This window comes from Anas acuta, chromosome 1, assembly GCF_963932015.1.
Source record: "Anas acuta chromosome 1, bAnaAcu1.1, whole genome shotgun sequence".
In the NCBI taxonomy this organism is placed as follows: domain Eukaryota; kingdom Metazoa; phylum Chordata; class Aves; order Anseriformes; family Anatidae; genus Anas; species Anas acuta.
The window spans coordinates 66,344,545-66,362,412 of record NC_088979.1 but is presented as its reverse complement, the minus strand read 5'-3'; the positions used below and the strand labels follow the sequence as shown (position 1 = coordinate 66,362,412).

Genomic DNA, 17,868 nt, shown 5'->3' with positions numbered 1-17,868 from the left:
TTGGGTTGAATTAAACGCTATTGCTAGATTTTGTAATAATGCCTGTTGGGACGGTAGTGAATTGCTAGACAGAGAAACAGGGGAAAGCTATGGCATGCATACAGGCTCTTGAGACACGGAGGAATCAAAACATGATATTTAAATAAATTCTTAAACTCTGCAGAGAGTTTCTTTGTTCAGCCCACAAGTACAAGCCACTGTATGGCAGAAAATCTCCAGTCAAATTATCACATCTACAACACGCAGGACGGCTGGAGCTGTGCGAGTGGGCAGGCTCCTCATCCGAAACACGGCTCCTCATCAGCAGGAAAGCTGTTCATGGAAGGGCGGCAGCTGCTGCGCTGTCTTGTTCCAGCTCTGTTTTAGAGGCTCGGTGTATAGCGCTGGTTTGTAACTCCAGGACAGGTTTGCAGGGCTTTGACTCCACTGGTTTCAAGGGACTTACTGCTGCTCCTCACCGATGGGAGCGAGAGCAGAGAGCAGCCTCGTGTCTGCATCCCAGCTGTGTGCTGGAGGGGGCCACATCTGGATGGGGCCATGCCATGGAAGGAGGAGGAGGAGGAGGAAGAAGAAGAGAAAGGGAAGAAGGAGAAGGAGAAAGAGGAGGAGGAAGAGGGGGAAGAAGAGGAGGAGGAGGCGGTGGCTCCCTGGTGAAGAGAGCGGAGGAGAGGGCAGGCTGAATAGCTTCATGTTCACTGGAGTGGGACAAAATCCAGGCTGAGGCAGAGATAATTGGTTTGATAGTCTAAGAATAAGGAAGCAGCAGATGTCTTTGAATGCATGATAAGAGCAACAGGTCAGAGACTTGGCTCCTGGTGATTAGGTTTTGAGAGAGCAGGAGAAGAAGCCTGTCTTCTGAAACTTGGCACAAAGCTTGAGTCTTTTTTTGAACATCTCTCTGGGATGACAACCTATGATCCCTTTTTTTTTTTTTTTTTTTTTTTTTTTTTTCTCCTATGGTTTCCACATTACAGTGACTCTTTCGGTCTGCAGTTAAGTTCCTCAGGAGCAGACTAGAGAGGGCAAAGCACCTGCGTCTATGAAAAGTATAATATAGGGGAAGGGGTCAGAGAGCCTCTTTTCCCAGGGAGTCTTCTAAATGTGCCGTACCATTGACTCAAAGATAGATTCCTGTCTGTGGCATAATCAGTGTAATTCCAAGCAGCACCTGCATTTTCTTTCAGGGTTTCCCATACAAGCTTTACCCAGCCTATTTTTACTTATCCTGTATGACTGAAAACCATCCTAGCAGCCAGGGAACTGGAATAAAACAAAAAATAACTGAAAGCTAGCTATGAATTTAGGAGCTGTGCTAGCCATTCAGAGATTTATTCTCTTTTTTTTTTTTTTTTTTTTTTTTCTGGGTAATGGGCAAGTTAGAACCTTTCAATATTTCAAGAAGAGAGCAGTAGAAAATATCCCTGGGGACAGGCTGCATAAGCTCTGATCCTGTATCCGAAGTCCAGTACCAATACTTTTTCTAATGAAAAAAGTAATTCATTCAGCTAAAAGAGGGCGAGTTTGACTTTGAAAATTAAAATCAATGCTTTAATTCAATACACATACAATTACCAGCTGTCAAATAACATGTAATGCACTTTTACTGGGGAAAAAGAAAAAAAAAAAAAAAAAAATCACACCACCGCCACAAAAGACCAGAAAGGAGGCTTTGACAAATGTTAGTATTCTCATAATGAACATTTTCGGTGGTTTTGAAAGCAACATCGCAAAGTTAAGCACCGCAGATGATAGGGCATTATGCAGAGGGCATAAAAGGACCGATGGTGTTTTTCAGAACACATATCACTGCTTCCTGTAATGCTCTGTTGTCACAAATATATGGTGATTAGCTATTTATCAGAGTGAAAGCACATCGTAAAACATTCCACATATCATTGAGTTTCTAATAATCTGTGTCACTGTAAAGATTAATACATTAAGTCAGTCCACATAACTTCACGAAATACCTTCCTTTGCCAAGATTTGTGTTGGTTTTGGCAAACAGCGGATAAAACACTGATGAAATGGGAACATCTACATTTTTTGACTGGTCTGTGAAATAATAGACTTGTTTTTTTGCTCTGGGGCAACACTTTTTTTTTTTTTGAGATGGCAATAAAAATATCCCTGGTAACATTGTCAGCATCTGAATACCTCACCTGCCTGCTTTACTACAGCTTTACGAGCAGTCCTCATTAATCTATGTTTTGGGATGTGACTTCTCTGCATTGGACCCTTGCAGATCTTTTTGCCATGTTAAGACACACTGAAGAGCAGCACTTTGTATCAAGGCCAATATCTTCAATTTTGGGTGCTGAGAGTTCAGCACTGAAATCCATATTTAGTCACATAACTATACTTTCAGGCACCCAGATGTCCTTCAATTCTAGTGATTTATTTCTACCTGCATTTCCACCAATGCTTCCCCAGAGCCCCATGGAGTCTAAGAAGACAGTAGGAGTTGTATTTTAGCAGAAAGATAACTAGTGTCATTACTGATTATGGGAAGGAAGGAAGGAAGGAAGGAAGGAAGGAAGGAAGGAAGGAAGGAAGGAAGGAAGGAAGGAAGGAAGGAAGGAAGGAAGGAAGGAAGGAAGGAAGGAAGGAAGGAAGGAGGGAGGGAGGGAGGAAAGAAAGAGAAAGAAAGAAAGAAAGAAAGAAAAAAAGAAAGAAAGAAAGAAAGAAAGAAAGAAAGAAAGAAAGAAAGAAAGAAAGAAAGAAAGAAAGAAAGAAAGAAAGAAAGAAAGTCAAGCCAACCTTAACATTGCTAAAGGGCAATTGTTTCAAACCACAGAAGACCTCTGAAAATCCATCTGCATATCCAAGCAGCTAAACATACTCCCATCACTAGCTTAAAAACCCCATGTTTGAAAATGTTGTCCTGAACCCACTCAGAAATACATGATTCGAAATGAGATTAGTGATGAATCCAAGGGAAATATAACCTTCTCAGGTTGGAGAGTGACTGATGACATGCAGCCCCAGTTCATGGGGGAAAGTGGGAGTTCATTTAGATTGATTCATTAATGTTTTTCACAGAGTCAGTAAAATACTTGATAATTAATGGAAAGAAATATGAGTTCAGCTAAAATCCTCCATAAATTAAAAGTATTTAATTTAATAGTAATTTAGAGGATTTTGCAAAGTGCCAGAGCCAGATAACTGCATTTGCAGAGGAAGCAAGATTGAGAGAACTGCCTGCTGGACTGATACACATAATATATCTTTACAGAGACGCGGGTCAGAATTCAGCAGCAATATTACTATCCTTCCCATCAATATTTCCATGAAGAGAGAGAAAAAAATATATCAGGCAAAACATTATCTCGCATTTCATTCCTCGCTCTTTAGCTGACTAAAAATTTACTGCATGCCTCACAGTGTAGTTTAAGACTGGGCATTATTTCTCAGGCTAATGTCAGTTTTAAAACAGCCTGGAATTAGACAGTGGATAAACCGAAGCTGCTCATTCCAGTAAAAGGTTTCCAAGTTATGAAGAGATGGGAGCAGATCGAAGGGATCCCAGCCTTTGATTGGCTTTTCTCTTGGGGTTCCCTTCACCAACACCAGCTCAGACCCAGGCAGCCAAACTCCAGCTCCCCATGGCAATGTGTACATCCAGCTTGGAGTGATGTAGCAGCACTCACGGGCTCCCAGATACCCATCTCCAACACACACGACGTATTATTTATGGCAGTGCTGGTGCGCAGCCTCAGACCCACTCAATGGGCCCAGGGCAGGGAAGGGGAGTGGGGACAGCGCTGCCTGTGCAGGGAAGAAGGTGCTGGCCAGGGGTGCTGGGTCCCAAATGTGCATCTCAGCCCTTTCAGCTGCCAGGGGTTGGATCAGACACCAGGTTGGTTAGGCATTAATGGAGCAACATGTAAAAAGATGTGCTCATTAACATTTCTGCGCCATCTTCCCAGGAACCAAGGAAATAGGAAATAAGGGAATAGGGAGTGTTTCACTCAGCAGAGGTAGGTTTCCTCTTTTCTTGCCCTGTGTCCTTGAGAGTGAGGACATTAAAAGCAAAAGATGAGGATTTTCAAAGGAGAGAGCTACAGGGTTGGGACTGAGATTTGGATGAGGATCTCCCCCTTTCTCTCATACCCATTTGAAAAAGCCCCGCTCTGCTCTGGGGAATTTGAGAGACTCCCCGCTGCCAATTTTTGGAGTACTGGAACATGTTCAATCATGGACAGAGAGGATAAAGTGTACTTAATTCTCTGCACTTTAGGTGGTTTACATTGGCACAGTCTGAAAGGTTTGGAGTTCTGAAGTTTACACATTCACAAAGTCTTGGTGTTCAGATTTAACATCATGTACTTTTTCTTTAACTTGAAGTAGGAAATAATAGGAACCAGCAGAAAAGTTTTTTCAGGAGCTTGCCTTTTGAATTATCCAAAAGCAGGCAGACGAAGGGGGAAGAAAAACACCCAAGGGGAACCAAATGTTGTTCTGTTTAAAAGAAAAAATCCCCATACTCAAATACCCCTATAATGGTATGGCAGTAAAATGTATGATAATAAAGTGAAGTGCTGTGGCATTGGAGTTTATGACATTTTTGTCACAGTTTCTATAAATTGTCTTTTCTGCAGACACTAAAGTTGCTGTAGTTTCTACAGACGCCCTTGAGACTGCTTGAAACCCACCAGGCAAGCAGCAGCAATAGCAACTCTCTGACCAAACATCCTAATCCATCCCATGACAAAAGCTTCTCCTGCCTTCAAGATACATTTTTTTTGTGTGTGTGTGGATTTTAGGAGCTTTCCCTTTTCTCCCATCTCAAGCCACAGCCCTGCGATTGCCTCTCCTGGGTGTTTCACATGAGGCTGTGAGCCAGAGGGCCTGACCCAGCACCAGCCACAGCACAGGACCCAGCCAGGGCTCTCTGCCAGATACTTCCTTCTCTTTTCCTCTTTTTTTTTGGTGGTACTGGGTAAATATGTAAGCTAGCAGACCTACACTGAGCCACATTCCTGCCTCACTGCTTGTTCAAAGCCAGATCAGGTAGGCTGACAAGAGCTGAAGTCACAGCAGAATAGATACACTGTAAAGTACCTTCCTTTCCGTAGAGTAGATAATTTTGATATTTATTTTTTTTTTTTAGAATACCTGCAAAACTCATGGTGTATCAAAGGTTCAAGTCCTATTTTTTCCATCTGCGGTGCTCCAATAATGGCCATGGCACTGTGTTTGAAACAAAATGTGATTCAGCATGAGTAGAGATCTAGAATTGTGTCATTTCCCACCCCCCTCTCATGTTTTTTTACCCCTGGTAATTAAGAATGATGTGTAGCAGTGTGCAACAACTCAGGCTTTTTGGGACACGCTCTTAGTGTGTCTGTATGAATATTTGACACAGATGACAAATAAAGTAGTACATCATCCGATCATTCTGACAGCAGATTTTCTTGCAAGTGGAAAGGGTAAATGTACATTCAGAATAGGAAGAAGAAAAAAAAATAAAGCACCCATTGTAGCCAAAACATGCTTTCCTACCATTTGGCACAGAAAAGATAGATTATTTTGCAATTCTAACTTTCACAGTACATGAGCATGAGGTGAATCAGCATATTGCTATTTCACTATGCTTTTCAGAGTGCCTTTATTCTTTCTTTTCAAAGTTAATATCTGGCAGAGGCATAATTTGATGCTTTGTTATGGGGCTTTTAATGACTTCTGTGTTCCTGAAACACAGTAGTTGAGTGAATATGCTAAAATTTAAATGCACTTTACACTCTCTGGACTATGTCCTGCATTTAGCCTGTGTTCAAGAGGACATTAGGCTGAGACATTTTGAAACCTCGATTCCATTTTAGTCAATAGCGAGAGTTTAATATACAATATGAAGTAGGGAGATGCTTGAGTATGAATAAAAATATAAACAAAAGCAGTTATAGTTTGCTCTCATTCCCCCATTTCATCAATTTAAAGCTGTTTTTATGCTAAGCAGCACTGGGACACTGGAATGCAAAATCAAATCTTCCAAGATATATCCATGTATAGGATCCACAGGAGGATGTTGCAGTTTCTGAAGCCAGATCCTTTTTGACTGATACTAAATAACCTGATTCAGGACCAGCTATGTATTTAAATTAAGTTTTTCGGGCTCTGCATGTATATTCAATACACAACTTGACCCATACACAACTTGAGTTGTGTATTCGAGTCTTGAATGTTGTTCAGGACCCTCCTTTCCCAAATCGCACCCCTCAGAAGAGCTGCCTGGAAGGGGGCTATGCCCTGAGCACCCCGGGAGAGCAGCACTGGCTGCCTTGCGAGCTCCCCATGCGGCACTGCAATGCCACGTCACGCAAGGCAGAGCTGTTCCACCACAAAAATAGAACATCTATCAATTACGGTTGAGGAGACAAAACCTCCCGACGAAATTCAGACAAAATCCCCTGCCAGTGGTGAAGCCGGTAGCAGGAAAAGAGATGCAAGGTGCAGTAAGGTTTGATGAATTAGAAAATTTCCCATGCAGGAAGGCAATGTTGCCCAATAAAGCTGGACTTCCACTGATTATGCAGACATTTTTTCTGGTTCTGTACAGGCTTCAGTCCTTTCTCTTCATTGTGTTGTTTGTGTTTGGTTAGAGGGGCTTTTTGTGATTGTTGTTGTTTGTCATGCTGACCCATAAGAGTTATCACTACCCCCCCACCCCCAAAATTAAAAAAGAACAGGAAATGTGATATGCTCAGTACAGAGAAGATTTGAATTTTTCATCTCTAACATTTTGTTTTTCAAATCACTGTATTCCCAGTAGCACAGCAAAAATCATTTGCTTTAATGCAATTGCTAATAACGATGATATCAACACAAACCTCTGTTTGTTCATATGTTGAGCTCATTGAATAAAGAAGCTTATCATTTATCTATGTAGAAGCTTTTAATTAGTTTTCTGAATTTACTCCAGAGATTAATGGGCAGATAATATTTAATACATGCTTTATTGTTTTCATTTCTTTATTGAGATATCCGAATTTGCATGCTGTTCCACCTTTGATCTTTTACTCTGTGTCAGTAACTGTAAAACACTTGGCTGCAATCGGACATGAAAAAAATCCGCTAGTCCACTGCAACTGGGTGGTAGTGGGTGGTTTATAATGTAGGACACAGCAAATTCTCCTCTATCAGGGATTATAAACTGCACTCAGAAAAGGCCATTTATACTGGTGTCACTTGCTGGCACCTTGCAAGATTTCCAGCAGCTGGGTGGGTAGGTGCCTCTTCCAGCTCACGCACTGGATGAATGGTTTGTGGTCTTAGGCATTCCTATTTTATTGAGATTTCTTTTGACCCTTCTCCTCCAGCTGCCACCTTTTCCCCCGGCTTTGAGCATCAATTAAGACCCACAGCTTAATGAAAGAAGAGGAAATAGGTGTATCGGACTTCGGTATTAAATCATACCCTTGCCCTGCATCTGCCTCGCTGATGCTGGCCAATGCCAGATGTTTTCTTGGAAGAGGTGAAGCATTTCAGAGCATGCTGGTTGAAGAACTTGACCCAGGGCAGGCACAGGCAGGGCTCCACTGGCTCCTTGCAGCAGCACCACAGAAAGTGATGGGCAGTGGGATGGATGTGGGTGCCGGCAAGGTGCAGGTGGGCTCCCCATGGTATCTGAATTCCTCTGATTTTTCATTCAGAGGGTGGTGAGACACTGGAACAGGTTGCCCAGAGAAGCTGTGGGTGCTCCATATGTGGAGGTTCACCTGCCCTCTCATTGCCAGGAAGAGAAACTGGGCCCAAGCTACTGAGTTCATCTTTGCTGCTCTCCTTTATTCCTTGCGTCCTGGGAGAAGGCGTGTGTTCAAAGAGCAGATAAAAGGGAATGGAAGCCCTACATAAACAGTGCATCATTTTTATTAAAAAGTGCCCTGTGTAAATATAGAGTTCAACATTATGGTTTTGTTGGCCCAGTAGGAGAAGGATTAAAAATGCTTATTAATGGGATTTAAAAGCAGGAGTTCGGTTATATTAGCTACAAAAATATAATTATCATAATTAAGATTGCAAAGCACTAATGAAGCTCTTTAATAATTATCCCTTTTCCTCAGAGATTCATTTTGTAAAACCTGATTTGAATTTTGCATCACGCTAGAGAAACTTTATTGGTGTAAAAATGGGAACCGCTGGTAGCTGAGAGCAGCGGCGCTTAGCACGTCGGTGGGGACATGCTGGCACTGGGGCTGGAGCCTGGCTCAGCCTGTGGTAGGAGAGGCTTAAGGTCACAAAGGCAGGTGACCGTGCAGAACATGGATGCAACCTTGGTCTGATGCTGTGTCTGACCTCTCAGCTGGCTTACGGACTTGGGCATGAAACTATGGGACTGCAACCGGAGTGTATCCAGCTACAGGGCCCATGCAACCAGACAGAGCATGTGTCTCTGGCCTCTTTGTATCTCTACACTTAGCGGTGCCCAGCCAGACTGAGCCTGGTCTTGTCAGAGATGACCTTAAAACTCGTTAGATTACATGGATCATCTGCAAGGGAGACAGCAGGCGGTACAGGGCAATAGCCTGTATGGTCACAGGCTTACAAGGTCCCTCCTGAGAGAAGAGAGAGACAGCAAGTTTTCAAAATTAAATTACAACAAATCGTCCATTTAAAAATATCTCCCCAAAACAGCTTTTCATGATTCATCTCCCCAGATGATTAAATATTTAGTTCTGCTGACAGGAATATGATAGTTACTACAGAGCAGAAAATTTAGTGCAGTGTGTGAGTTATAAGCAGATATGTTATCAAGCTGTTAACACAAAAGTGATGGGATTATTGGTGTTGATATCTGTATTTATTTCTTTATATTGTGTAGGGATTTTTTTTTTCTCCTGTGCAGCAGCAGATTTAGGCCACAGCTTTGCATTGGCACAGGGCTGGGAAGCTGTTGCTTCCTGCATGCTCTCTGCAGTGGTGGTTTTGCCACATGCCTCCCACCTCCAGCCCCCGCAGCTGAGTCCCTGTGGGTGTCACCAGGCTGGGATGTCCATGAGGGTGAGGCCAAGGAGAACACTCACTGCCTGCCTTGAGCCCTAGTCTCCACCTCATGGAGATGGCTCCACTGGTTCTTGATGGTTTGGAAAGCAACCAAGGTGCTACCAAGGCAGGGAGAAGGCAAGGCACCAACAGAAGATAATCTTTCACCACAAGTCCTGCTCAATGGAGAGGGAGCTGCCACATGAGGTTAGACATCTAAGCCTGTAAATAAATTGGATTTCATGTTTAGTTTCTTGTGTATTTTCCCCTTTCCTTCTGAAATCTCCACAGAAATCTGTGGCCTCATAGTTCAACATCTTATGTGCAGAGGGGACACCATCGTAGCCAGTGTAAATTTTGACAACGCTGTCACAGGTTCAGAATTCCCTTCTAGAGTAAATTTATCCGCTGTTAGTTAGATTTCACCTAGACCCAGAGCCTTTAACAGAAGAGTAATTTGGTTCTTTGAGAGCCATCCCTAAATAGTTAACAAACAAACAAAAAAATGGGGGGGATAAGACCATCCTATTTCAGCGCCTGGATATTTTGCTTTACACTGTACTGCTACTGTAGCCTGTTTAATTGGATGGAAAAGATTAAAAAGATCTTGTCAAGGCTATTGCTGCTGGGAAAAAAATATATATATATATATTTAAAAAAAAAAAAGAAAAGACTGCAACTTTGACAACAGTCCCATCGAAAAAGGCTGACTTTCTGCTTGTGTTAGTTTTTCTCAGGTAGTTTGTGCCAAACAAAACAACAGTCTTTGAGATTTTGACAAATAAATCTTTAGAGTGTTATCCCCGTATATTCTGCCAGTTTGGCTGCTTTGGCTGAGCATTTGACCATCAGAAGATCATAGGTCAAATGTTATATTATTCTACTTAAATATTTGCAGAAGCAAATAAACTTTAACAGATTTTTACAACTGAGAATATTTTATAACCGAGTCCATTTTCAAGGGAAGGTCTCAGGGATTTATTTATTTATTTTTCTAGTTTTATTTATTGCAAAATAATCTGTGCAGATCTACCTCTACATTTAGGCCTGGATTTTGCAAAGATACACATCCATGAGGGACTTCTTATAGCAGTGTAGAGTTAAGTACATGCTGAAGTCTTTGTACATTTGGGACTTTTGATACTGTGAGGATTAAAGTTTTATAAATACCTAAAACAGATTAAGAACATGAGAAGTAGAGAGAGAGAAAAATAATTTTTTTTCAGTCAAGGGCTGTTCTCATGAGAGGCCTTTTTCTTCATTTTTTTTTTTCTTTTGTAATTCTATTATAAAGTGAATATTCTTTTAAATCGATGTCTAAAAATGACATGACAGACACATGGCATATAGACATGCAATGTTAAGATGTGTATCTCACATTTTTTTCTCCTAGATGCCAGGTTTATGAAGCAGGAGAGATGTCAGTGTAGGGGAGACAGTGCACAAGCTATTTGTAGCACAGAAGAGCAAAAACATATTAAAATAGATTTCTGAAACATATGTTTTATAGGAACTTATTCAGGGGGACTGATGTTCCAGATGGTAGCCAGCTCAGTAGATCCAGAATTGCAGGACAGTTCAGGTTGCAAGGGACCTCAGGTAGTGTCCAGTCCGACCTCCTGCTCAAAGCAGACAGCCCTGAGGTCAGGACAGATTGCACAGGGCTGTCCCATCGGGTCTTGACAACCTCCGAGGATTGGGACAGCACAGCCACTCTGGGCAGCCTGCTCCACTGCTGGGTTGTCCTCATGAGGAGAAGCTTCTCTTCTCTTCTTTCAATTTATGCTCATTATTTCTTGCTCTCCCACCCTGTACTACCATGAAGAGCCTGGCTGTAGCTCCTCATTGACTCCTTGTAGGAACTAGGGGCCTGTTAGATGCCCCAAAGCCGTCTCTTCTACAGACTGAACCAGCCCAACTCCCCCATCCTCTCCTCATGGGGCAAGTGCTTCAGGGCCTACCATCCTGTGTCCCCCAACAGCAGCCCTGCCTTTGAGCATGAAGCCAACATAAATGACATCAACTGCTCTCTCTCCATCTTCAGATCCTGTCAGTTACAGCAGGCAATCAAGTTGCTCAGGCTTGTTTTACTCTTGGTAAATCCATTAGTGTGTGTTTGTTTGTTTGAAGGATGGGCATATTTGCTTTTCTCCAGTCATCAGGGACCTCCCCCAGTCTCCACAGCCTCTCAAAGACAAGAGAAATAAGACCAGAAAGGACACCACCAGCTCCCCCAGCACCAGTGGAGGGTGACCACCAGGCCCCCTGACTTGTATGGGTCAAATTTCCTCAAGCTCTCTCAAGGTCCCTCATCATTGCTGGTCCTTCTGCTCCTCTATGGCCCTGCCTTCAACGCAGAGGCCTGGCTGACCTTGCTGGTGCAGGCAAGGACAAAGAAGGGATAGGTACCTCAGACATACCTGTTTGCTTTCACTAATCCACCCACCACTCCAGTTCCGTAGCCGTCTTTCCTTGTTCAACCTTTTACTACTGGTGTAGCAGAACAAGCTCTTCTTGTTGCCATTGATGTTCCCTGCAAGCGTCAAGGTGAGCTTTGGCTCTCCCGACACCATCCCTACACACCCAATAAAGTCAACATGGAAAGACAATACCTCCACTCGGTGATTTACCATCCTTTGCCACTTTGCCTGAGCACAATCTCTGACAAATATTTGGCTATGCACCCCGGTTTTCTAAAAAATGTCCCATTTTTTCCTACACTTATGGTAGTAACACACTGCCTGACTTTGCACAGTTTTGTAAGAAGAGGGAAATATGCATATGCCAAACTAATAATAATTTAGCCTTTAACTTCCCTGTGCCTTGGTTTCCTTGTTAAAACACACCCATCAAATCCAATGCACCGTTCATGTTTTGCAAAGCCCCCGTTTCTATAAATGTGTTGTCCTTCTGTAAGGGTGCATTCCTCCTCCCCAAACAGGCTGTCCCTCCTGAGGACCGTGTGCCCTGTGACGAGCCCAGGTCCCACTCCTCAGGAGAGCGGGGCTGCGAGCAGACCATTACGATCACGTCCTCCGCTCATCGCACGCAGCAATGTTACCAAACTGACCTACTTTTCCCATCCGCCCACGGAAGGCTAATCCTGTTTAGCATTGCTGGAAGGGGACAGGCACGCGGAGAAATGCTCAGAGTTATACAGATGGCAGTCTTTGCTGATTAATGTTAGTTTAATTTTGTTTGCCTTTCTGTTTGCAGCCGTGTGAGGGGAGAGCGGAGCAGGGTTGAACCCGGGGATTCACTTAGCCTGCTCAGTGAAGTCTGAGTGGCTTTTGCCATTCGGTAACGATCATAACAAGGAAGATAACGAGCATGCATGTACTGATCTCTGTCAGAGACGTCAGGCTCTGCACAAACTTTACGCCTTGCTCACAAGCTAGAGATAAAGGGCGCTTTGCGCTCACCCCAGCTGCCCTCCTTGCATCCCTTGCTGCTGGCATTGGCAGTGTTACTCCTGGCTCAAACAGATGTGAGTCATGCCATGGCCATAGGGATTCACATGCTGCACACCCCAAAATCTAACCACCACCAGGGTAGTGGGGGGAAGCTCGCAGAAATAGGTGCAACGCTTCTGACATTCAGAAAGGAATACCTTTTCCCTCTAAATGGGAAAAATATAATAGATAAAAACAGAGTACATTATGAGCTTTTACTTCTCATTATAATCTTGTAACACTCAGCTGCATTACCTGTGAGCAGTCTCCTGCCAGCCCCAGCTCAGAAGAGCACAGCATTAATTTCTGTCAAATTACATCATTTTCATTGTCTACATTTGGACTATTTTTTTAATGTCTGTTTTGCTTTAAGCCAGGCACCAGCTAAAGCTACAGCGAAAATCTGTATGAAAAAATGGAGAAGCCCATGAGTTTCATGAAGTCCTATCTTTTCTCAAAAAGTTTTCTTCTTTTTTTCTTTTTGTCCTGTACCTTTTTGGGAAACTTATAAACAACCTCTTCTCTAGCGTAAACAAAATGTAGTAAACCACTGAAGGCATGAAGACTGAGCTGCACACTGTCAGACAAAAGCAATCATAGCTCTAAAGGTAGACACAATGCTACTGGATTTCTCCTTCGCTCATAAAAACAGCGATTCCCGTAACAATTGCAGCATAACATGACCTCTTGTAACTGCAGACTGCCTTTCTCTCACCCAAAAGGCACAGTTCCTTCTCAAATAACAATGTATATCACAAGGAGAGAGGGTTTTTTATTATTATTTTCTTAAGTTTTCTTAAGGCTACTCTGTTTACATTTTCATAAATTAGTTTGGATTGGCAGGGGTGGGATTGTGCTGTACTTAGCTATGGGCCCTAGCACGTTCTTGTAACAGTTCAGAGGTTTACATATGAAAAATAAATTTGGAGGGGTGCAGATAAGTTCGAAGTGCCTGTGAATGTCTTGATTTATTCTGATTTCATACGAATCCTTCCTGTGTGTGTACCCACCATAACCCTCATGGTGGGATGTCTGGGGGCTTCATCCATGTCAAAGAAATGTAGAACAAGACATTTAAAATGTTTAGATTGTCTCTTCTTGCCTGTCTCTCTTTCCTTCCCACGTGCTAGTCTTTCTCTTTGTCCCCCCACAAGGCTTGGAAGGGAAATACTCTACTTTTCAGTCTACTTTAGTGCTGCGTAGCCCCCATGGGACAACACTACCATGTGTCTACAGTCAGACCTTGAAGCCATCATCCCGGGCAGGGGACCCGGCAGTGGTGCCAGCACAGCAGTGTGGCTGTGCATGCCTGTGATTGCTCACCAGGCTTCCCCAGGCACATCCCAGGGCCTGTAAAGGAGATTTACGTCTCTGTCTTCGTCATCATCAACAGAGAGATTGCCTTCAGCTGAGTTAAACAAAGGTGATTGAAAATTCTTGTTAAATGTCAGGCTGATTTGCAGGAGCTGAGATTAGCTGGCCACGTGGCAACTTATTGGGAAATCAACAGCTGCTTACTTGCATTTGAGTGTCAGTCATTTTACGGTGTATTCTCTTGAGCAGTAGGACAGTAAGGAGGGAAAGCAACCTCCCCAACACAGGCAAGTGATGGTTTAACTCACTAAAAGCCATGTTTTCAGTGCAGCATGAGGTGATTGGGGCCAGAAGAATTTTACAGTGCAAGCTCTGCGTCCACTGGGAATAGGCTGTATCAAAACAAACACATGCAGCCTTTCTTCTGGGGAGTCCCCAAAGTGAGCTGGCACCATGCTTGAATTAATCCTTCCCCAAGATACTCGTCATAGTATGAATGGGGGGGGGAAGATGTTTGTGCTGTAATTCCCCATCTGATAACTAAGCCAGGGGTACATGGTTTAGGAGTTTTAGCCATTCTTTTGTTTCCAGAATGCCTCATTTCCCCACTAGCTGAAGAAGCATTCATCTTGAAAAATAGAGAAAACCTATCCCAAAAAGGAAAACATATGAAATAAAGTATTTCTATACAAGTTTCTATACAGAAGGGGCCCAGCCATCAGCCCATCCAGATGTCCCAGATGTGATGATGGCCTTTATTGCTTGCCTTGCTTCTTGTGCTGTACTTTCCCACTTCTTAAAATTAAGCACTTTTGAAGGTAGGAACTTGTCTGAGGAGCACTTCAGGCAACAGCTGAAAAACTTGCCGTTGGTTTGGTTTGCTCTGCTTGTGGGTGTGTGTCTTTCTGTGTGTCTGTTTGTCTGCGTACCATCATGGTAGGAGCATGTGAGCTTTCTCCTCCTCGTTCCAGGTGTTTCCCATCTTCAGGAGTGATAGCTCCTTGATAATGATGGTCCTGATGAAGCCCCGAACATAAATGCCACTGTTAAACACTCTGTTGGCGGGAGTTAGATCGTGTAGTGCCGTTACCCATAGGTTTTCCAATTCTCTGTTCACATGAAAGGACTGTTTTATGAAATCCTGGTGCTACTTGTTTTTTATGTCATGCCTTTGCAGGGGAAGCGTGGCAGCGAGCCCTGGAATTTGCTGCCTCCTCCGTCACTGCAGGGAGCCTGCACTGCCTCCTCAGCCAGGCACTGACAGGGATGAAAGAGGAGATTCCCAGTTTGCCACTTGGGACCCTGCTGGCTCCAGGACCGGGAGGATAATGTGAAGCAAGCAGGCTGCCCTAAGCGCATTCCTGAGCCTCATGGCATGGGTTCCTCCTCCTGGTGTTAGCCAGCATCTTATCAGGCTCAGGAGAGGTGTGACAGCACTGGTTAGCAGCAGTTGTACATTCTGCCGGATCCATTTTATTGAGAGCAGTTTTAATTTCATATGGTACATATGTACTGGCAAACACTGCTAGCGATGCTTACAATGCTCTGGAGATTTTGCCGTGTGAGCAAACAGAAGCGAAATGACAATTAGATATTGTCTAACACTAGCAACAGCACAGCAGGTCCAGAACTTCATGTCAGTCAGAGAGAAACCTTGTTTACTGGAAGCCAGCCACGCATTGCTGTATAGATCTAGCCAAATCCCTGGCAGAACAGACCAGCTAGACCTGTTGCTCCCTGGTAAGAATAGAGGCTTCCCTGCAGTGCAATTCCTTGACAGTTTATGGAGTGCAGCTGCAGGAAGCCTCTTCCCATAGGTCTGTCGTGCCTGGTGGAAACAGATGGGGCTGAGCAGCATCGCTCCCGAGTGCCCCATCTGCCCCCAACCCTACTCAGAGCCACCCAGAGCTCTGGTCCCCTTATTCCTGCTTTCTGCTGGGAATCTGTCGCAAATAGAAGAGCCTCAGAGGAAGATCTTCAGTGATTCACAGAAAGCGGCATCCTCTGCTGACACCGCCCCACCTCACATGTCGTATCCTACATTCAACAGGAGTGCATGCTATGGGGAGTTTTGAGCTCTAGCAAAGAAAGATAACAAAATCCTAAATGCCAACCCTTGCCATAATAGTGATGCTTTCATTACTCTCAAATAACATAGCAGAACATTTCAGTTCCAATAAGTGAGCAAACAGCAATAAAAAACACTGAATTTTGTCATTACACTTTTTCCTGAATTATTTGAAAACTCACTTGTTGGGCTATCAGCCCAGTTCTTGGGCTGGGGGAATAATCACCTATAGTATTTGTAAAATGACGGTGGATTTTTATTACAAATTTAACTGTGTCTATACACATTCCTAGTCTAAAATATAGATTGCAATATGGCTGACTTGCCTGTTTTCAAATCAAAGAAGTATCTGAATATATATATATATATATGGCATTATTTTTTATTTTGTTCTGTATAACAGAATTCAGCAATTTAAATTTGCCAGTCCTTCGGCCTTCTTATTTTCTATTTATGCTCCTCCATCAACACGTTGAATCCTGTGAAGCACTAGCTTTACCCTCCAATCACTGACCTGTAGCTTTAATTTTTCATTCCTCTTATATTTGATAAAAAATTACAGGGTAGTTGCATGTTCTTAGCTAACTGTTGAGTAATAAGCAGGTGGAATATGACTGTAAAAGAGCCACTGACAGAAGGAGGGAGTTTATCCACTGTTCTTAGCATTGATAACTTTTCACTCCTGTTTTTTAATAAAATGTTCCTTAAACAGGCAAATTCCTGTGTGACTCATATGCGGAAAATACCATGGACTTAAATAATGCACAGCAATTAACTTCCCTCCTCCCCCCTTCAATTTTCTTCATGTCCTACATTTTGAGGAAACATTAAATGAAAAGCTGGTTGTTGAAAACGAGCATTATCATGGCACGCTGCTGCACCATCACTTTGGAGGTGACGCTTTGACCAAACCCGGGGCTCACAGCAGCGTTGTGGTGCCCATTCGGAAAATATTTGTGTGGGATGTGGCAGGATTGCAGCTCCTGTGCTGTGGCAAAGGTGTGAGATGTGGTGAGGGGCTGGAGGAAGCATGCAACCTCCTCCTCCTCCTCCTCAGGGCACCAGGTCTGCTCGGTTTCCCCAGGCTCTGTACCAGTCCAGCCCATCCATTTTTGGGGAACGTGTGAGGGCTGAAAATGCCTCCTCAACTTGCTCACACCCTGGGGTTCATCTGGCCTGCAAGCTGGCAGAAAGTAACCTTGACACTGAAAATCCCCCAAGAAATGTCTGTTTTTGTACTGTGCTGGCTCACAGTGTTGTGCCTGGGAGCTTTCATCCCTGGCTGCAGCCCCTACAGCTAGCGTGATGCTGAGGAATAATGTTATCTGCGATGGATGTTCCTTAAAATCAAGGACTGTGGCACAGAGCACTGCTGACACATTTATCTGACCTGGATATCATCACTCTGTTATTAGAATGAAATAGCATGACTGAGATTAACCTGCAAGCAGAGCTACCAACATGACGATTCATAATGATTCTTGCATTCCTTCAACAGAAAAAACTGCTTAGACAATCTAATGGATGAAGATGAGAAAGACAGGGCAAAGAGGTGAGCACTTCTTCTTTTATAACTCTGCTTAACTCGCGGCGAGCTTAATAGTGTTTGTTGCTGCAGAAGCTGTTTTATCCGTAATCAATTAATCAAAAAGAGAGAGGAAAAGAAAGCCAAGCGCAACTTGAAAAACTGCCATATCACAGATTCCTATTCCTGGCTACCCTGTAAGAGGAAAATAACTTAGCAATGTTTCCTGCAGAAATTGTCAAAAAAGCAGAGGCATTGATCGTTTTTTTCACAGTACTGCAGACCACGAGGATTGAAGAACCAACAACATACTCCTGCTGCTATAGCACATCATCCTAGCTCCCAGAGTGTATGAAATGTGTGTTGGTTTTGGTTGTTTTTTATAAGAAACATCTTGCAAAAGACAAGTAACTTTAAAAATGTGTTTTGTTTTTTTTATATATAATGTGTTGGTCACTTATTCAGCAATGCTTATCTAACAGTGATGGAAACACCCAGAAGTTACCTTCCTGACAGATAAAAACCTTTCA

The 17,868-nt window shown here is 43.3% G+C and overlaps 1 protein-coding gene across 5 annotated transcripts in view; it reads left to right on the top strand.

Annotated features, from left to right (window-relative positions):
- The window catches only part of NPAS2 (neuronal PAS domain protein 2), a 100,279-nt gene that overhangs the window by 31,969 nt on the left and 50,442 nt on the right, over positions 1 to 17,868 (top strand). For all 5 annotated transcript variants that reach the window (XM_068680466.1, XM_068680475.1, XM_068680463.1 and 2 more), the window contains one exon: positions 17,312 to 17,365. In XM_068680466.1, coding sequence (XP_068536567.1) covers positions 17,312 to 17,365 — 54 coding nt within the window. The remainder of the gene's footprint in view (positions 1 to 17,311; positions 17,366 to 17,868) is intronic.